General features: G+C 27.1%; 1 protein-coding gene across 2 annotated transcripts in view; it reads left to right on the top strand.

Moving 5' to 3' along the window:
- Window positions 1–23090, top strand: part of LOC142320634 (sodium-coupled monocarboxylate transporter 1-like) — a 69209-nt gene that overhangs the window by 33412 nt on the left and 12707 nt on the right. For both annotated transcript variants that reach the window (XM_075358656.1, XM_075358655.1), the window contains exons 5-12: window positions 93–158; window positions 4272–4323; window positions 7158–7225; window positions 10159–10313; window positions 12284–12424; window positions 15487–15595; window positions 15962–16071; window positions 22192–22375. In XM_075358656.1, the coding sequence (XP_075214771.1) occupies window positions 93–158; window positions 4272–4323; window positions 7158–7225; window positions 10159–10313; window positions 12284–12424; window positions 15487–15595; window positions 15962–16071; window positions 22192–22375 (885 nt within the window). The remainder of the gene's footprint in view (window positions 1–92; window positions 159–4271; window positions 4324–7157; window positions 7226–10158; window positions 10314–12283; window positions 12425–15486; window positions 15596–15961; window positions 16072–22191; window positions 22376–23090) is intronic.

The following is a 23090-nucleotide window of genomic DNA, read 5'->3' as shown; positions in this document are numbered from 1 at the left end:
ATATAGTCGTTATATGACCTCTTAAAATTAATACTTGTGATTTATCTTTTCATAACGGCATTAATTTTTCCTTTTTTTGTTTTACTTTTCAGTACCTGGAAATGAGATTTAATAAATGTGCTAGAGTAATAGCTGCTGCTCTTTATACATTTCAAATGGTAAGTTTTTTTAATAATTTTAAATCATGTTACTTTTCCTTATCTGACACAGCAAATACTCAGTTTTATTTTATTATGTTTTACAATTACTTTTGTGTATGTAAACTACTTATTTTTATATAAATGAATCATAAAAATATTAATGAACTGTTTTGTTTGTTTTTTTAATAAACGTACCGGTTTTTATTTATTGGAGTCGCAGGTTTTCCAGAAGCTAGTATTCTACAAACTTTTGTAAAATGCACACAAATAAATCAAATTCCTGTTTGAACAGTTTTGATGGATCATAAATTCAGCTGAACAGCTCTCCTTACAGGTGTATTATGTAACACATCTGTCATTGTATTTTTAGGTATACCATCCCTCTCCATGACATAAAATGTTAATAAATCCTTATATATTTAGCTTAAAAATATAGTTATAGTGAATAATTCCAACCTCTTTTTGGTATAGTTTCAAGTTGAACACCATATGATTAGTCATTCTGTTTTATTACCCAGAGCAACTAAAGCAACTAATTACAGACAGACTATGGAAAATAATATTCCATCCAAATAATATTATGAATGAAAAATAATAATTTAAGTAGGTTTTAATGGATGGTAGAATTAAAAAAAAAGCAAGCTAATCATGGTATTAATTAGAAAATGAGAAAGTAGTAAAGCATCTTATTAAGATAATTTTAAATAAGATAAAATAAGCATCTTATTAGAATAAGCATCTTATCTTGTTATTAAGATAAGTAAGCATAATGGGATACTTACAATTATCCAATTATATATTATTATTATTATCTTTTACAATTTATTTTTACTTTATTCTAATTTTTAGTGAAAACTTAAAAAGTAAAATATTGTGATTATTTTGAGTTTGTGTGAAATATAAAACTTATATTTTTTTTACTAGCAACACACAAACACATTAGCAGCTGAATGACTAGATTCAGCTGTCTTAGATCACTGAAAATAAAATTTGACTGAAGGGAATTATTATTTCTGAATCAATAAGAATATTGATTGAATCACAATAATTGTAATTAGGTAGCAGAAATTTAAAAGTAATGTCTTTATTATGACCACTAATTAATATCCTTAGAGCCAAGGCCAGCCCATGGTTCAGAGTACACAGAGGGGCTAAAATTCATAATTATCTTTCAGATTCATAATCAATTCCTTGTGCAAACACATTATTATTAAGAGTGAGTGTTTATCACTCTGCAATCAACTAACTGCAAGTGATCAGACGTATATTGAATATTAGGTCTTTCAATTACTGCATAAGCTTCTTAATGGGAGGGGAAGAGTAACTAATTATTAATTATAATAAATCATAAATTATTTTCGTACATGGTTTAAAATTATTGTTACTCAGTTATTATTGGTTTAAAATTATTGTTATGTATATATTTATTTGCGTATCTTGGTATTATATTTTGGTAAAATAATAAATTCACCTAAGCAATAAAATTTAAGAAACTTATTCTTATTTTAATTGCACACTCTTATTTTATATTGAAGAACAAATTTTGAAGGTATGACCTTATAAGTTCTTTCTTAAAAAAAATTGTATTTATAAAATTACATTAAACCAAATCATTAAGATAAAAGCTAAAATTTACAAAATTATTTTTAACTTTTTACCTTATTAATGTGTCAGATATTTGTAATTGAAAAATGTTAATGTGAATTTCAACTTAAAATTCATTTCAATGTAAAATGAATTCACAGGTGGACTATATTGAAGATGTTTTGTTTAAATAACTATAGAAGAAATAATAAATTGTATCATGCTGGCACTAATAATTACTGATGATACAGAGCATTCAACTTAAAAGAGGGACTCAGTTTATACTAAAAGCATATTTTTGTTAAAATACATACATTGGTGTGAGATGAATAACATAATGTGGAAGATGTTGGTACAGCTGGAGCTGGAGTGGGGAGGACTGTTTATTGCCGCTACATTTGAGTATTGCTAGTCTGTGTCGAGCATTGGTTTTTGAACAAGGTTGCGTAATTGTATGTTTGTTAAAATGAGGTTAACTGTTGAAGAACTTCCTGGTGGAAACTTATTTATAGATGAAATCTCATGTTGTGTTTCAGTGTAAGTTCAGGGAGAAATTTTAAAAGGAAGCATTAGTAAAAAGTATTATTCAGAAGTTAGGTAATGAAATAGGTTCGATGTTCGATCAGAAATGTCCCTGACACGAGTCAATGAAGCAGGTTGAACAGGGCATTAAAGCAGCACTACAAAATCTCCTCATAAATCTTTGCAAATACTTAGCTGGGAAAAGAACATTTCACTTGGTTCAGCTCACACTAAACTTAAATGAAATGTTATCCATATTGAAAGCAGGTTTCCCCATGAGCTAACTAATGTTGATTATGCTAAAAGGGTTCACTACTATCAACGGTTCAAGAACTTCATTAGAAGCAACACTGGAGTTTTAGATTAAGTGTTTTTTTACAGATGAAGCTTGGTTTCACTTCGATGGGTTTGTTAATAGTCAGAATTACCAGACCTGGGGTACTGAAAACCTGCACTTTTTCTTTGAATTTCCCCTAGACCTGCAAAATGTAGGTGTACTATGTGTGGTTTCAAAGTGATAAATAATAGGATCCTTATTTTGAAAAAAACTGTGAATGCTGCCATTTACCAAGAGATTATCCAACAGTTCATAGCATTATTGCAGGAGAACGAGGGTGACTACTGGTTATAACAGGACAAAGTCACAACTTGCTCTACTAGGGAGATGCTACAGGATTTTTTTGGTGAAAGAATCATTTCTAAAGGATTGTGGCCACCAAGATTCCCTGATCTAACTAGTCCAGACTTCTTTTTGTGGGGTTAGATAAAAGAAACTGTTTATAGGTGCAATCTTCACACTCTGTAGAAACTGAAGACAAACATTACCAATGCTTGATGGCATTGGAAATAGATAGGGTACAGCTAACATAGTAGTAGCCAGGAACATGATCAAACATGTTTACAAGTGCAAAGAAGTGGATGGACATCATTTTCAACTTTTGTAAATTATTATGTTAGTGTTTACCAATAAACTATTCTTTACAGACTAAACTAAGTAATTGGGCCTCTTTTAAGTTGAAAACCTGTATAATTCAATTACATGTAAACACTTGACAAAAGAACGCAGCTTTTTTTTATTTTAAACTTTATTTTTATTATTTTGACCATTGTAATTTAAAAAATGTTTAATTTTTACAAAAGAACTGATGATTAAAATGCATCCTTCAGTGTTAAATAATATGTATTATTAAGATAAGAATATCTTATTTTTACTGTTTAGGTGAATTCATTTATTTAGATAGTTTCATCAAATAAAGTAGTGGTACCCAAAATAAAATCTTCAGCAGAATTGTATGTAATATATTTATATGTATTTTGACCAACATAATATATAAGATAAGCCCATGAGATTATAATAATAGAAAATAATTAGAAATAACAAATACTGTCAACATACAAATCTTGATTCATAATGAGATTTAAAAATAATATCAATGTTGTACAATCTCAAACAAGCAAGAAGAAGCAAGGAAGATAATGATATTTGCTAATAAGTAGAAGGGAGAGAGGTTTAAAATCACTTAAAACACGTGTTTACATAATGCTTGAACATCCCCCTTAACTCAGAGTGACAGTTTGTATCGAGCTAACTATTTTAAATATTGCACAATTGTATTATTTTTATATACCACTCCAATAACAGTTCAATATAATCTCTTCTTTTTTTTTTGTTTGTAACTGGAATAAAAACTTTATGAGGATAGTTTTTATGCCCTGTTAACATATGTTTCTGAGCTAATCACCTAATTATGTTGTACTGAATTAAGTTAAACTTGAAAAACATCGAAGCAGTAAAAATTTATTTAAATTCTTGACATGGTTTAGAATTTCTCAATTATGGATTTAGTTATTATTGTTATGTGATTTGAATTGGTCTCATATTTGATTTGATTTTTCAGAAAATCCAATACACTCATCAGTAACGTGCTGTAAGTGTAAAAAAAGAAAAAATAGTTACAAATTCTTCCTGTTCTTGTTGACTAATAAAAACTTTTATTTTAATTTATATATATATATCTTTTTCAGATTTTGTACACATCAGTCGCTGTTTACGCCCCAGCTTTAGCCCTTAGTCATGGTATGTATTATGTAACCAACTTCTTTTTTAATTTTTAATTTAGTTAATGTAAGCTGCCTAACTTGTAGAAATTCATATCCAGTTATTTTCTTGGCATTAATCAGTTTAAATGACAAGAAACATAAAATATATTTGTGCATCTCACAACCATCATTGATGATATTTTACAAATATTGTTTAATTTAACAATGTAATAATTTAAATGCGATTGGGTTTGATTTTACTCAAATGAAAAACAACTAATAAAATTTTTACATCTTCTTCTTTCCAATATTATACAATTAATTCTTTACTAATTATTGAATTTTTGTGTACCGTAAAAACAAGCAGACGTATTGTTTAAATAAAAACTTTATGGTGGTTTGTTCTGCTATAAATAAAATAGATTTTATATTTAAGTATCAAGAATTGATTTTTGTCAAGCATGTGAATTGTACTGATAATAGAAAGTGTTGGAAGTATTTGGAACTATCAGCCAAATAGAATTCATTATGAGATTGTAGTATTCAAGAGAATCAGTGTTTTTGACCAATTTGAAAATACTAAGAATATATAGTTTTATATATTTTTTTATTATTTTACAAAAGTTTAATTAAGGTATGCATGTTGTAATTTAATTGTTATGAAACTCCTATTCATAACCTCTACAACCATCTGCAGTAATTCAATGAGTAATAATAACAAAGCAGAATAACTTTGTGCTTTCTAAATACTACCTATTTATCTTTTTAACAGAGCACTTTCTCTAAGATTTTTATTTTTGGTATTCACATTTAATGAACAGAGATTCTCAAAAATAAAAATATTTCACTCTAAATCTATCTACAATTAATGATCTTAGATTCCTCAAAAAGGAATAATATTTTTGTAAAAATTTATTCTTGAGAAGAATCATTAAAATCCATTTTCATTCTACTTTTGGTGTTCAGATAGAAATTGGTTTCCAGTCATAACATCTTTTTTTTTGTTTAATTTTCTGTTTTATTTTGTCATTAAAAAAAAGGAAATTAAGCTTTTGTGTTCACATTATACTATTTACTTTCATAAAATTTTGCCTTTTAAGAGTCTGACATGATTATTATATTTTATAAGCTAATTTTTAATACCATTCAGTAAAAAAAAAATTAGGTTACTTTTCAATTTGACTAATGTCTGCTAATACTACATTTAATAATATCTCCTATTATTAAACTCACTTAAATTGATAGTACTTGAAATGAAATGTACTGGTATGTGATGCCAACTGGTTACTGCAGTTGATCCTAAAAGGCATCAGATTTGAGATTTAATTCTCAAGATCATTGAAAATAATTCTGAATATTTTGAAAATATTTTTCTTTAAACTCTGCCAACTTTCATGGCAGTGATACATCAATCTTTCATCTGAAAGGTAATTGGTTTGAATCCTGATCAGGCAAGTTATTTTTCATACACCATAAAATATCTGATCTGTTTCATATTCCCATGCACAAGCTTTGAACTTATGTGGTGAAGTAAACATTAACAAAAAAAAATCCAACTAATACACCTTATGTGGATTACGGAACCATTTTACTGATATTTTTAAATATTAATTATAATATTTATTAATTAATGAAATTATGTTATTAATGCTATCACCACATTAATACTGTGCACGTTATACTGTGAAATAGTATCACTGAGTATTGCCCTATACAAACATCAGTAATGGACCCAAGATTAGAATTTTTGACAGTCTTATGTAAAAGCAACATTACTACGAGTAATGACTGAATTAATTACTTGAATTAATTGACTTTAATTAATTAATTTAATTTAATTACTATGAGTAATGAGTTTGAAATATTATGTCTGTTGTAAATTCATTAATATGTCATTAATTGTATAAATTCAAATATGTCAGAAAATAACTATAAATATTCTTTTAAATTAGCATATCTTTATAAGAAATACTAAAATTCACATAATGAAAAAAGGGTTCCAATGAAGGTAGTTCATTTCACTTTTATTATATTAATGAAAATTTAATGCATCAAAAATATACATATGAATATGCATACTTATGCACAAATACACACACATACATAAAAACCAATATTTATTGTAATGTACTATAGAATCATTGAACTTGAATTGAATGAAGGAAAAAGAATCCCACAATACTGAGAAAACTTTGAATAGTGTGGGTATTACTCAGAGCTAAAAGTAGATTGTGAATCTTCTTACAGTATCATAGCAGTATTCTTTTGGACTACGCTGAGTAACTATGAAAATATATAAAAGACAAGAATTTGAAAATATGATTGATACAATGATAATACTAACCATCCTGAATTCCAAGCTAATGGCAAGAGGTTAATTTGCAGTAATTTGTTGGTTTTAGTCATTAAGAACAATTTTATTTTCTGTGAAAGTTATTAATCATTGAACAAACCAAATAGTTAAACTCATTTTGCTAAATCATGATCTTTTAATTACAATAAAATGTCTTCAACTTTGTTTTTAGCCATTAATTGCAATATCTTCACTGAATTTGGTAGTGTAGTGTAACAACAGCACTGCTAATAACCACTAATGAAGACTAATGCAGTTGAAAATGTTTTGACAACTAATAAACATTCATTAAATTTAATGTCATTTAGTTTGTTTCAAAAAAATAAATAATTTTAAATAATTCTTTTAACATAATATTTTCTTATAAAAAGACTGTCATTAACAAAACATTTATTTTTAAATTCATTCTTGTACGTGTAGTATTTAATAAATAATCCTACACTATTTTGGCTCTCCTCTTTTTGAAATATACTATTACAGTAATTATTTAATATGCTCTTTTTTATTTATTGTTTTAGTTACTGGACTTGATGTTTATGTGGCAGTCAGTTTAGTTTACCTTGTTTGTGTATTCTATGCTTCTCAGGTATTTAATTCATATCATTTACTTAATTGTTTAAATTTTATTATAATTTATAACTTATACGTAAGTCAAATTTTAGACTTTTTTTTGTCTGAGATATTTAAAATATTCCATCCAGAAATTTATCCTGAGAATAACAAAGAAAAAAAGGGTATTTTTAAAGACAAGAATAATACTATACAAAAATACTATATTTTTAAGGAAAGAAGGAACTTCATGAAGGGGAACAAATTCAGACCTATACCAGAATTTTAAATAATACACTTATGTTACAATTAAAATTGCTTTAGATGCTTAAAAGTAAATTATTTTAAATCTTCCTAATTGCTTTAAAATTTTAATCTCTTTAGTTCTTAATTTTTCTTTTTTGATTAATATAATGCATTTTGTTTATTTAGTTAAATTTTAGTGAAAACCTAACCATTAAAAATTTGGCAAAAAGTCTGATTTTATTAAAAAACCAAATGATTTTTCATTTTAGTTTGGTTACTATGAATCATCTTCAGAAAACAAAACAATGAAATTTTATGTGTATTACTGGTATCGTATAAAAAATAACAGATTTGGAAAAACATATTTTCATTTACATAATCGAAAAGAAAGGTGTTTCTTTACAAATATTCTAATTAATATAAAGTGAAAAAATTAAAATTGTTTATTATTAGAACATTTTTGGGTATGGTATTTATTTACATGCTCCAGATAAGATGTTTGTAAAAATACTGAAATTATTTTCTGTGAAAGAATAGAACCTGGAGATCCAGATACAGATGACAAGATTACAAACACTATCATTGATGATATTGTACTATTACTTATGAGTATAAGAGATAAAACCTGGGAGTATTCGTGTTCTCTTATTTATGACTTCATTTTGTAATGTAGAATCAGAATAGTGTTCAGACCAGTTTGAACTATGAAATATTTTTTCAGGGAGAAGAGGTGGTAAATGTTGAATTCCTCCACTCTTACTTACTATTCTGGCTCAATTTCTTTTTATCTACAGGTGTGAAAATATAATTATATTATTAAAATATTTCATTTAAATCATAGAATTTTTCAGTAAATACACTTCAAAAAGTAGATTTTATTTAACTTCATGATTAAAAAAGATATAAGAAACTTTTTTCTGCAGTAAAATCACTATCTGATCTTAATTCTACACACTTTAAAGCTAACTTTCAACAAATAGATTGTTTTATTTATTTCAGACAACTTTCTTCCCTTAATAAGGATAGTGGGTTTTTTCTATGATCTTACCAAAATCTTCTACACAGACGATCACAAGATGTTATTAAGGAAATCTTTGTATTACAGTGTGTTAGTACTGAGTATGATTGTTTCATATGTTGAGAACAGACTCCAATACGTTGAGTTGATTGTGGTGGCTGAAGGTATACTAAACTGGCCAGAAGTAAAAAAAAGTGGATACACTACACACGTATTTGATCTTGAAATAGAAGCTCCATGTTTTTTCTCATTTCTATTAATGAACTTTACACCATCAAAGAATCAAAGACAGTTCCTTTCGTGATGATTCTAATTTCTTTGCCTAGCCAACCCATTATTAGTTTAATTGCAAAACGTTCATACTCTTAAAAAATTATAGCTGATGGGCTCTTTGCAAACAGTTGGAAAATTAAAATAAGTAGACCTAATTTTATCAACTGTAAAGTCAGATCTATACCATTTGATCCACCATTTAACGTCATCATTGATTCAGATTTCATAAGATGTAACTCAACAAAATTTCATGGTTACTTGTTAAGGAAGGTTTGTACAAATATTCTTCCTAATACACTTAAAACTGCCTTTTCTACCTTGAGAAAACTGTATGTTACGCTAAAGCTTGAGAATTTAATGATGTTAGCTTTGCTTATGTGAAGTCCACTTTGAGATTCAAAATAATGTTTTGGAATAATTCTCATCTGTGTATTTCTGGGCACAACCACAAATAGTCTTCTAAATATTCTAAAAACTGTATGCATATCCCTGCAAGCAACTTTTTAAAAATAATAAAATGTTACAGTTACCAAATTTCAAATTAAGTGGAATTACCTTTAAAAAAATGGTTAGGAGAAGGCTATTATCAAATTATTTTTAAGTGTGCATGAATTTCTAAAGAATTATAAAGAATCCTTATTTAAATTTATGTTGTTTAGCTACTGGGTTGGTCTTTAGTTAAGACTTAATAAAAAAAAATGTATATTGTTCAGTTGAAAATATACAGCTATTTATTTTCATATGTTAAATGTAAAGATTTAAGGCAGTTTTATTTAATTGAAATTGTAATTGTATATAATACATGTTCAAAATAAAAATAAGAATTTCAATAGAAATTAAATAAATAAATAAATTTTGATTATTTTAAGAATGAGGGAAAACTTGGAATTATTAGAACAATTCCAAGTTTTCCCTCATATTAAATCTATATTGGACAACATTATTTTAATTTATAACTGAGTTAAGAAATATTTAATTGTATAAATTGAAATAAAACCCATTGTATAATTTGAAATTCACTTCCTTGAACGAAACAGAAAATAACTATGTCATTATTTTTTCGTTGATAAATAAAGGAATAATAAAACAAAAGTATTGAAAAATTTTAAACTTGATTATAAAAATACTAAAGAAAAATATTAGCATAAAATAATATGTATAAAACTAGTGTAATAAAAATTTGTATGTTATTGACAGCTAACTGTTAGCACAACATTAGGTCCTAACAAATGTGAAAAAGCTCCAACTTTGTGTTTTGTGGTACTATATAATTAATAATTCAAAAATCAAATTTTTATTTTAAAATTAATAGTAAAATCAAGGCAAGATGATCCAAGGATGAAGAGCATAATATACTTTACTTGGTCTCTATATATATATTACCAAAATAAATATACACTTTACTGCAGATATAATTTATATCTTTTTTATAGGGAGGGATGAAAGCAGTAATAATGGCAGATACCTTTCAAGCAGTAGTTCTTATTCTTTCAATTGCAACTATCTTAATTCTTGGAAACAGCGTTGTTGGTGGTTTCAGTAATATAATTGAGAGTAATATAAAATCTGGACGTATTGAGTTCCTAGAGTAAGTATGATTTTTTATTCAAATTTTTTTTTCATGTTTTCATTTTAAGAGAATTTGTAAGGAACTTCTACTATTGTTTTATATATGAAATTCATGTATGAATCGTTTGCTTGTTTTTAAATCTGTCTTTATAATGTTTAAACATTTGTTACCAGCTTCATTCAGCAATTTGTGATTACATGCTACTTCTTAGATTTGTGAAATTATTGTATTGAAACTACAATGAAAAATGAAGAGATAAAACAAAATGAAAAAATTTCTACAGGATATTTTCCTTTATTTTTCACTTCTTGTGCAATTTTTATCCAAAACAGGGAAAATGGATTTTACAAGGAAATTCTGCATCAAATAACTGCCTTGCTATTTAAATAATTAAAATGGATTCAAGATGATAGATCCAAATGATGGACAAATATTTCAGGCTTCTGGAAAATAGTATTTTGTAGCTATATACAACTGCATCTGATTAAATCATTAAATCACACTCTGTATATAATTTTCATTTTCCAGATTGCTCTAACACTGAATAATGAATCGTTATTACCGACAATAATTTTGTTATTGGTTAGATTAGATACACCCATCAGATTGGTCTAGTGACAAACTTGTCTGTAAATCAGCTGATTTCGAAGTCAAGAGTGCTAAGGTTCAAATCTAGTGAAGGCAGTTACATTTATACAGATTTGAAATCTATATCGTTGATACTGGTGGTTGTTCTTTGGTGATTGGGTTTCAATAACCACACATCTCAGGAATGGTCAACCTGAGACTGTATAAGACCAGTTCTTTTACATTCCTATATATCATCCTCATTCATCCTCTGAAGTAATACCTTACATTGGTTCTGGAGGCTGAACAGAAAAGAGAGGTTAGATTAGGTATACTGTTACCAGCTGATACAATGTCGTATCTTTAGATCTGACCTTTGTTACAGTAAAGTTTTGTTAGACTGGGATTCTTTATTTTGTGTTTCAACAGTTACAACAAAAAGTTCAATTCTTTTTCTTCTAAAAAATTTCCTTTTATATGTTAAGTACCTCTTCTCAACTTATATGAAAGATAAAATCTATTTTTCTCCCTTTTGAAGGGCTTGTGATTATTGGACATCCTGAAGTTAAGAAAGATTTGTTTTTTGTTTGTATAGTTATATACAAAAATTTGTATAGTTTTTTGTGTATGGTTACAATAACCATACACAAATATGCATATAATAATCATATTTCTTTTTTGGCAAACATCAAGGGAATACCCCAGAGCTGTATTCTTCAAGAATGTAGTGTGATGTAGGATTCATTTCATACAGTGGCTTAAAGATGGCAGTAGTTGAGGGAGAGATATTTTGCCAATGCAATACCTTTTGAAGTTGATTGATTGGTCCAAATATTACTTAAAAAATCTGCTTAAAGTAAAGATTTTATCTTGATTAATTTTTAACAAAAAATATTTAGTTTTTTTAATTTAGTTTAACACAGTTTTCAAAGATAATAGAGATTCATAATTCTTATTATAAACTACATATATACAGATATATATATATATATATATATATAGTTGCTTTATCTTTTGATATAGTTAATTAGTTTTTGTTCCATTAATATTTTTTTTTTGTTACCATAACTAATAGTTAACTTAATAAAACAAATGGCCTTGTTATTGATGATAACTATTATTTCAAAACAACCCTTATCTTTTATATAATGATTATCTTTTCTAGCCTGTACGTGGCAATCTTGGTTAAGTTCACTAGGCCGAAATTCTTTAAAATCTACCCATAATAACTGTTCTGGCAAATAAGTGATTCTGTGTAATACGTAACTGCTAAGATAAAAAAAAACTGCAATCACCCAGTTAACAAGTAAAAAGCTAAAACCTGGATGCCAACTCTCTAAACATACCACTTAACTCAGTGCAGTATTTTTCTTTTTTAATCTTTTATTAATTAATTATATTTTTTCTTTTTTTTTCTTTAGATTTAGTTTAGATCCAACAGTGAGGCATAGTGTATGGTCTGTTGTTATTGGTGGAACATTTTATTGGGCGACTATGTTTTGCTCTAATCAAGCTTCAATTCAGAAGTACTTGACTGTTGAAACAATAGGTCAAGCTCGAAGGTAATATTATTTTCTGATAAATCTTTTACTGTGGTGTTACTAGTAACTATAATTTTAAGAAGCAAGTTAGATAATTCATATTTTATTTTATTTATATTTAATAACAGACCCAAGAATACTTTTCTATGCATAGAATTATTAATGCTTGATTATAAATTTATGATGATGCAGATCAGTAATACACGGCCAAATCTATTACCACACAGTTGCAGGTTAGAATTGTACAATGTAACCGTAATTCCTAACTTCTAACATGTACATCTGGAAATGCAAGGAACTTTATAACATTTATATTTTATAATATAGTTTTACATGTTATTTATTAGCATGTGGTAATAATTATGACTGTCATAAACCTTGAATTAAGTCCATGAACCTATTTCTTGATTTGAAGGAGGAATTTCATTTGACATAGTGATATATATTAAATTTGCAAATTCTTATGAGGTTTCAATATTCTCTTTTTAATCGTAATGTTACATACAATTTATGACAAATGCGTAATTACAAATTCATCTTAATTTTTATCCAAATGCTAAAATATACATATAAAGGATCAAATCATATATTAATTAATTATATTTAATAAAGACTAGCAAGCATCTCTTACCTGGTTTTGTTCAGTAATGATAGAGTTCAGATTTATTTGCTTTAGTGGTGTTATTTATGTGTTAACAATTCTTTTAAATTCATCAATATAAAATATTTACTTAATTTTTTCTTTATAATGACCTATCATTGGCTTTATTCTAGTTTTCCCTTAATAACTTAGTTTTTATTTTATAAAATTTATTTTGTAAAACAAACAAAAATATATTTTTTTTAATTTTTAAATTTTCAAAATATTATTATATACATAAATCAGATGCTAAGTATAAGCTTGAGTTCCATTTCTTGTTTACATTTTTAAGTTTATTTTTCAGACACTCAGTTGTAACTGATATTTTAACAAATGGATTTGAAATTACTTTATTTAATTGTAATTAATTTTATCATAGTTATTAATTACATACTTCTAATTAAGTACACACTTCTTTATTTTTTTAGTTCAATTTGACCAGTGGGCTCCATTAAAAAGTATTAACCATAAAATTAGACAAATATTATCTTGATCCCTTTAACTTTAATTTTTACTGGCCTCCGTGGCACGAATGATACAATAGTGTCTTGGCCTTTCATCCGGAGGTCCCATGCTCAAATCCCAGTCAAGCATGGCTTTTTCATATGCTACAAAAATTACATTTCATATTCCTATGCACAAGCTTTGAGTTTCTGTAGTGAATTTTATCAAGAAAAAAAAATTCTTCCTGTATTTTATAAGAAATTTAATCCCTTTGTGCATATTTTTGATTATCATATAATTAGCATTGCAAGAACTTCAAAGTTCAAAATGTAATTGTGTACAATAACATTTCTTAATGGAAAATGAAAGACTGATCTAGATCAATGGAGAATTGAGCAGAGAGTGTCATAATGATGACGGATGTTTTATAAAGTGACATCACCTCACAAGTTGTAATAATTTGGATAATATAGTTGGAAAATTTTGATGTAATTTTATTGATTCATTCCTATGCCATTCTAGAAGTCTACAGGTATCTTAGGGGAGTTTTCTTGATTTAGAGCACATAGGAAGCTGCATGCATTCCTTATTTATGTAACCAGCAAATCTTTAACTTGCAACTATCATGGATTGCTAGGCTAGGATGTGTTGTTAATTTGAGCCCAACAACAGATTGAAGGTTTAAAATTAACATTAATATATTTTTTAAATTATTATTGCATTAAATCTATTCTCATTAAAATAATATTAAATTCCACTATTAGTGGAGAAGAAGGTAAAGGAATTTACATTATTCTAGGAGGTGAAGGGAGTTATTGAACCTGGTAATTTTACCATGGATCATGATTATCAACATAAACAATTAAGGAGTGGTGGCTCGCGTATAGGCACTGTGGAACTGCAGCATCCCCTATTTTCACTTGATATTATCGATAGCATTTAATATAATGAATACTTTTTTTATTTAATTCTTTCTTTATACTTGTACAATGTATAATCCTTAAGCTTAATGTCAGCCCCAGTTTATGAAAAAGATATAAAAATCTTTTTATGGAACAGTGCATGGCATGGTGTTTGACTGTAGTGCGCATGCACAACAGGAATACAATATGTATGTACATAGGAAGCTGCATGTGAGGCTGCAAGGGAGAGAGAGAACTGTCGCTCCTGCAGTGCCAACCCTGGCATGCTGGTGGAAGGTAGTTTTTTTTTTCTCCGGTTGTGTTTGGAACATTCCTTGTTCGGTTCCCTTTTTTCTAGTTTAGTTGGTGGAAGGAATATGAAAGTGGTTTAGTTGTTTTTTCAGTAGTGATCAGAAGATGGCGGAAAGCCATCTATTTGTTTCTGTGTTCATAGAAATTTAAATTAAGCATCATTAGACTGTAGTATTTTTAAGCAGACTAAATAATTTTAACTAATACTAATTTAAGTATTTTTAAGCAGACTAAATAATTTTAACTAATACTAATTTAAGTATTTTTAACTAATAATACTAAAAAATATTATCTGGATTGACATTTTATTATTTATTTGGTTAAACCAAATACAGTTTTTAAGCACATGCTTCCTGCTATTCTATTTGATTCATATTTTTGGTTCTTTTATTTTACAGAAAGCTTTAACCATGGCCTTGAAAAGGCCCAGAAAGAAATTTTCTGGAGCAACACCCTTCTAATTTTAGCTATGAGCCGCCACTGCAATTAACTATATTATTTTTTTTTTAATATCTACTCTGGCATTGTCTATTTTTTGTTTCTTTAAATATTGAACTAAACATTATATTTTTAAAAATGTGCAAATATTTTGTTTACAAATGGGTAAAAAAGTAGTTAAGTCATTAAAAAATTGTTTCATTTTATTTTCAGGGAAGTTTTCATAAAATTTCAGAAATGAAAACCTTTTTGATAAGACAAAACTTATTTTACAGTACTATAACAATTACTATTTAACCAGAAACTGATATACAACAAAAAATATGCTAAATTTTGATTTTTTACAGGGCATTATGGATTAGTAGCATCAGTCTTGTAGTAGTGCTCAGTATAAACTTTTACACAGGCATGATTATGTACCACAATTATGAGAAATGTGATCCATTGAAGATCAATGTAAGTATTTTATTTAATCATGTAATCTAACTTATTTATTGTTCATCAGCATTTAATGTAAAGAAAAGTTGTTAAAGTATATTCATTTAAGTGGCCTGCTATAATCCTAAATTATTGTTTTATTTATTATCTTTTTTAATTTAAATAGATGAATTAGGAAATTTTGGTTACTTCTGTAATAAGTTGCTGGTTTAAATTTATTTTGTAATGTTTATTTTCTGGCTTTTATTTTTTTTAATTTCAGACAGTATTAACTATGAACATTGTAAATCTGGGTCCAGCAGCTTTACATAATCAATTAGCTAAGTAGTAAATGAATGAACTCATACAAACAAATAAATAAATAAAATTTCATTCTATTTACAGGTAATTTCAGCTTCAGATCAACTATTACCATTGTTTGTGAAGGACTCTTTAGGCAGTTTTAAAGGTTTACAAGGTCTTTTTGTCGCTGGAATATTTGCAGCATCTCTTGGGTATGATTCTATGTTTAACAATCTTTGTGTTAGAAATTTAGTATACAATTCTATAAAAAATGTTACTGTTTATAGATTTTCTTAAGCGATATGTTAATGAGAATGTATGTTTTAGTAGGCTTATTATTTTAAACTGTTTAATTATGTTTCTTTTTTCCTATAAAGCCTAGTGTCAGAGGTTTATGTACCACCACTTGGCACACTGATAATATTCCAGACATGAAAAAATATCACATCGTTTTTAATTGCAAAACACTTCTTTTTTTTAAATCTCCACTTCTTTGAGTATACCTAAACAGATAATGCAAGCAGATTCTCTACTCAGAGCAACACATAAAATAATGTATGACAGATTGTTTTAAACTATAGTAACTTTTCAAAAAATGTTTCAAGAAATTTCCAAAATTATGGAAATTTTGATCCTGCACCCTAACTTATAAATAAAGTGATGTGATATATTTGTTAGCAATAAATTTTTAACAAAAATAAGCTCCTTCTCTCTCCACATTATTTTTTTACAACTACTTTTCGGAATGAGTGTTAAATAACTGAGAAAACTGGTTAATATTACTGAACAAAATATGAGGCATTGTATGTTAGATAACTGTAAATGGAATATTTTGTAATTCTTCAGACTACTTCCTTGATAAAAATATCAGTTTTGATAGAATCTTGCTAACTGTTCTGTAAAATTCTCTACAAAGTGGTTTCGTACTCTTCATAACTCAAAAGAGAAAATGTTTCTCTTGGATACTCATAAAGTGAAAATTTATGATACTCATAAATCTCATAAAGTGAAAATTTATAAATTTTCACTTTTCTTAATCAGAAACAAGCCTAGAAACAAATCTTGAGATTTAACTTACATGAAACTATATAAGCTTTAACCAAGTCTGTTAAGAGGTACGGTTATTTTTTTAATTTGTCATTGCAGTTTGAAATTATCTGTTTGTAATTTAATAAATTTGGTACTTTATGAATGCCAAAATTAATGGGTGCTTGTATTATGGAGAGTGTACATTAATTAAATTATTAATTTTCTTTTTTTTAATTTAATTTTCTCCTTTTTTCTTTTTTAATTTATCAAGAAAACTGTTTGTAAATGAAAAGAAATGCTCAAATTTTTAAACAATCCAGTTTCGGATTTGATGAGTTTTAATCAGCTAGAGTAAGGCTTAAGAATTAAAACTCTAAAAACAGCGTCTTCTTTTGCTTTTACCTAAAAACATCTCTGTAATAGTGATTGAAAATTGTTAACAGACACAAAACTGAACAGCCTGAATTTTTATGTATACTTTATGAAAATCTGACAGTCCATTTCTAAGATATTTTATACTTGAACTGAGCCACAACCAGATATTAGGGGTTCTACTACAAGAGGTAAAAGATGATAACTCAAGAAACACCTGATAATCTCTATCATCTGTTATTTTAAATAATAAATACTTAGATCATAAGATAAAAAATTAGCTCTTTTTTGTTAACTAAATGGTTATTTCTTGTTCATACATTTTGATACTTAAATAGTGTAAAATAAACTGAATTAGCATGATTTTAAAGTATATTATCAGCAAATAGCTGAAAGGATTGATCAAAAAAGAGAACCATTAGTGTTTTCTTCAACATTTAGTCTATGATCTCTGTGATATATGCATGAATTATTTCATTCATATTTTCATTTTATATATGTATTTATGTATTATTGTTTTAACTATAGAAATAGTATTTTCATTGTTGATTTCTTCTTTGGCTGACTATATGAACACTTCAAACACACACATATAAATGCATACATACGCTCACACTAAATACTAGATTGCATTTTACACACAACTGTGTGTATGCATGCTTACATTCTTTCTATGGCATGCTTAACTATATGTAGTACTACAAATTTTATATAGTAAAATTTTGTGCAATTTTTTATCTTTTAGCTGAAAGAAACTTGTTACATAACTATTTTAACAAAACTTGACATAGTGTTTATTAGATGACATTTGTTGAAAACTTAAATGTGGTAACTTTAAGAAATCAATCTTAGTCAAACACTGAATTCCTTTTATTAACAGCTTTGTTATTTTATTTCCAATTTACATTCTAAAAGTAATAATAAAGTAACAAAAGATTATATTTGGTTATGCAGCTTTATAAACATTTTAAATAGATATATATTAGCCCAGGCAAATAAAATTTTTAAATGCAAAAAATGCCTACAGGTAGTGACTAGGTGTAACACGTAAAGTAATAATAGGGAATGAAAATCTATGTTTTACATTCAAGATTTTCATTAATTTGTTGTTTATAGTTGAAGAAACAACATTTCAGCGGTTTTTCACACTTATAATGAAAAGTTGAATTCTTATTGAAAATAGTTTTTTTCTGGAAAGTTGTAGATCGTTCAAAAACCTGTCTTATATGAGCCATGGAAGATTAAAATTTAATAATTTGTTGCTGAGATAATTGCAAAGTCACTCAAAAACACCTTATTTTTCAGTAAACAATAACTTTTGCAACAATAAATATATTTCTTTAATTTTGCTGGAAAATGTGAATCCTAATGTCCTTAATAAACAGTCCAAATTTCAGCCCAAAAGGTTTAGGTTTTTGCATGTGCTCAGTGATGGGTTTAACGATAGATAGGATGGTACCATATAGGTAGAAAATTTAAGTTAATTTGGAAGTAGTGGACCATATAAGGATAAATTCTAGACTTGGAACAATCCCTTGGACCGATATGAAAACAATAGATAATTGATTTATAAAATAAATTATATTTAATAACAATAAAACTCACTAAACTACAAGACACATTAAAGGAAAAATAATGATAAACTTATGTTACATAAGTTGTTGATACACTGATGGAGCGGAGTCGATATCAATTTTGTTAAGTACTAAGTGCAATGAGCTTTAATGATTGATTACAACCAAACAGAATTTCCAGATCTCCCACCTCTTCTAAATGTCCAACACTCAGTTCTCACTAGCTCCTTCCCCCAAACAGGCATAATTGTTTGCACATTCTACTTTTACATACTCACCACAAGTTAATAACCATTCAATCACAACCAAAGTTTTTTTTAGCAAAACCTCTGAGTCTTTTAAGTTTAATTTAGTGTTGATTTCATCTCTTAATGTTAATAATTATGGCTGCAGTGATTTATCAAAGAAAAAAATAATTATCTCAGCTACTAGTGAGGCTACGACAAATTTTTTTTTAATTTGTGTAAAAATGCTAGCTTCCAAATATTCAAACAGAAAATCGACAAGGTCAAATCCGTGGGAGATATTATAAATGTATATAAGAAAATACTACATGTTTTACAAAATCTTTTAAACATATTGAAAATAAACATTTCGCTAAATTTTTTTTGACATTATAAATATTCTAGAATAATTTGCAACCAAATACCACTCGTAGGACAATCGCTTGAGATAGAATAAAACCATAAAATGACCACCTCTGGGACTAACAGTTTCAATTTTGCAAAAACTAATTAACCTTTTGGGCTGAAATTTGAGCCACTTATTAAAGACATCAGGACTCACATTTCCCAGTGAAATCAAAGCAATATATATTTGTTGCAAATATTATTGTTTATTGAAAAATAAGATTTTTGAATGATTTTGCAATTATCTCGATAACAAATTATCAAATTTTTATCTACTCTGGCTCATATTGTAGGTTTTGATAGATTTACATCTTTCCATATAAAGCTTTTTCGATAAGAATTCAACTTTTCATTGTGGACTTGAAAAACCACTGAAAAAGTCATTTTTTTCAACTTCTGTTATTACTGTACATGTTACATCTAGTCACTTACAAAATTGTACAAAAAAACAGGTATTTTACAAAAAATACCTGTAGGTAATTTTGTAGCACTTCAATCTAATTTGCCTAGACTATATTTCTAAAAAGTTCTGTTTATATAAATTTCTACTTTATTGCTTTTTTTAATCTATAAATCGGTTTTCACAGTCTGCCTAAATTTCTAAACTGTCTTTTTTTATTTTCTGCTGACTAACAAATGTTGTGCTATTTTAATATTTATCAGTATATCTTAAATATAACTGATTAACTAATAAAATTTCAAAATAAATACTTCATCACAATTTTACTATTATTCATACAATAATGTCATTTGACTATATTTATTTAAAAATTCACAGGACCAAAATATCATCCACAAAATTTTTTACTATACAGTGAAACTGACTTAAATTAAAAGTTGTTTATTATCTTTTTCTTGACAACGTATTAATTAATCATTTTAATTTAAATAAATTGAATTTCAGAAATATTCATTACCTGAAAAAATTTTTTCCATAAATAATTAAAGCAGACAAAAAAAATCGAAGTTTTAGGTTTCTACTATAGTAGATGAATGACATTCATTCTATTTGATGTAAGGTAGAATAGGCAATTGTGTCTAATAATTAAAAAGTTCAGATTTGATTAGCAATGTTAAATAATTAATAAAGTTAACTCTTACTTGATCTATACTATAAAACAGCTTATCCAGATGACAATGATAATACATACGTAAATTTCAGGAAATTATTTCAGGTTGGTTATTTGTTGTTTTTTGTAGAGGAAATACTGCTAGAGCTGTCTGTCCTATTAATTACATATCATCACTAAACTATAAACCACACAAATCTTTAAATGTATATTTTATATAGTAAAGGAATAAGAATAATTTACTAATGTAAACTTGATTCACGATACTGCCCAACATTTTATTACATAAAATTAGGTATCTCAAATTGATGGAAATACTTTGAAATTCGTGCATTAAATTAATGGAAAATATATATATTAAATGTAAAATTAAAAAATTTTCTTTTGTAATGCATCATTTCCCAAAGAGCATATAATCCTTTACTTCTTATCTTAATTTTTACCTATATTCTTATTATTTTATTAAATCTTTTAGGTAGATTTCATAAGAAATCATCTACCTATTGTAATGGGTACCATGATTCGACATCCCCCAGACCCCAAAACCACAGTCAGTTCAATGTTTATACATATATCAAACCTCCCTTAACAGGCACAGTAACAAATCGGTTTAAAGTAGTCATTAATCCTCTAAACATTACCTAAAACTTTTGTCTGAAACAATTTTTGATATGCCTCTTATGGCAAGGAATGACCAAAATGTTGCTGGAATTGCAAGATGAGCTAGACATGATATGCTAGACATGTGAAACTTTTTTTCACATGCAACCATTGTCGTATTGAGTAAATTTGAAGTTTTTCTTCACTTTACATTTAAGTCCAAAATCTTTAAGTTTAAGATAAAAATCTTTTTTATCCCCTACTTAGCACTGATGAAATCTACCTTTGCCTTCCGGCATGCTGAAAGGGATTTTTTTCTATACAGAATGATTCATTTAAAAGTTATCTGCTTTAAGTTAACTGTATAGGCATTAATCATATACAGAAAGAAAATAAAAACTGTACTTTGAAAATTATTAAATATTTTTTTTTTATACTGTTATTTCTGTTTTAAATGTCTTTAAAACAAACATATCTGAAAAAAGATTGAAATTCATTTGATTAGTCACTGTCTGGTCAAAAAAATAAAAAAAGCCCACAGTTTTCTGTTTGGTGTGTAACAGTAATATATATTTTGTTTGAATGATAGTTTTAAAAATGGTTAGATTTTTATCATAAATAAATCTCATAAAGTTTTCTTGAAAATGACTTTTATTAACAAAATTTAAAAGTTGATAATTAGTTTTCAAACATTAAAAAATGTTATTCTTTGTTGTTTTTTTAATTATATAAACAACACACCTTGCAATGGCTTTTTATGCTTAAACAGTGGTTTTGAGATGTTACCGTAAGTTCATAAACTTCAATGCATTTAGAATACTAAAATTGGTGTGAATTACCAAATGACATTCATTGTTAGAATTTTACATTTTGTACTATGGACTTGTAATTTCTCTTAAGAAAAAAACAGGCTATGTAGCTATATTATTATGCATGTTAGTGATTGTTTATGAAGTCAGTTCAAAAAACTGCTACTTGCATGTCACGCTGCACCTCTAATCTCCAGATGTCTGCAAACTGTAAGTTGAGACTATGATCGTCCACCTGTCCTCTGCTAGGACGGTCGCCAGCGCCTTAAATTCTATGGCAGCAGTTACTATGAAGGACTTCTTTGGTTCTGTGTGTGGTCTTAATATTCCTGACAATAAAGGATCTTTATATTCAAAATGGATCTCAGTCTTCTATGGGTTTCTCAGCTTCTTCCTCATCTTTATTGTAGAGCATTTGGGCAGCTTACTGCAGGTAAAATTAATTTAAAAACTTTAAAAAAATATTTAACAAATAATATGTTAAAAATTTAATTTACAAAATATAATTTTTAATTCATTACTTTTACATTCAAGAGACATTTATATTATGGCATATTCATTGTTTTGGTAAAAATACCAAAATGGTTAGATTTTATTAATAGGTGTAATTAATATTTCTTACAATCTCTTTAACTTAGTACTCTAGAATGAGTGCTTTTTTCAAAGTAAACCTCAATCTTTTTTTTTGCATGAGGAAATCCTAGTCATTTTGGTTTAATTTTTGACAACAGCCATTAATTTCATCTGTAAGGGAAAGACTATTATCATTTTAGATGTAATAGCTGCAGTTTTTTCTTATTTCTCATTAGCAATCCACACTTAATCTTTATAATTGCTTCAAATATTTCCCCATTGCTTACTTTGTATTAAAGCAGCATGCAGTATCTATCCAAATTGAAACAGAATCAAGTGTTCGCTACACATCTTCTTTTAGCTAATAATAAGGCTATAAGGTTCACTCATTTTTTATGTTATTTTAATAAATGATATTTTGATATTTCAATTTACATTAATTACAAGGTATAATTTAAATTATATTTACTGTTATGCAACATGAAAGAATAAGAATTAATCAATTTGAGGGATCCTTAAGTATGGTATTTTATTGTTGATATTATGTCCTTCTTCACATCCTTCTGTATGACAGG

The sequence above is a fragment of the Lycorma delicatula genome, chromosome 2 (assembly GCF_047948215.1).
Source record: "Lycorma delicatula isolate Av1 chromosome 2, ASM4794821v1, whole genome shotgun sequence".
Lineage (NCBI taxonomy): Eukaryota > Metazoa > Arthropoda > Insecta > Hemiptera > Fulgoridae > Lycorma > Lycorma delicatula.
Note: the sequence above shows the minus strand (reverse complement) of the source record. Positions and strands in the feature narration are given on the sequence as shown.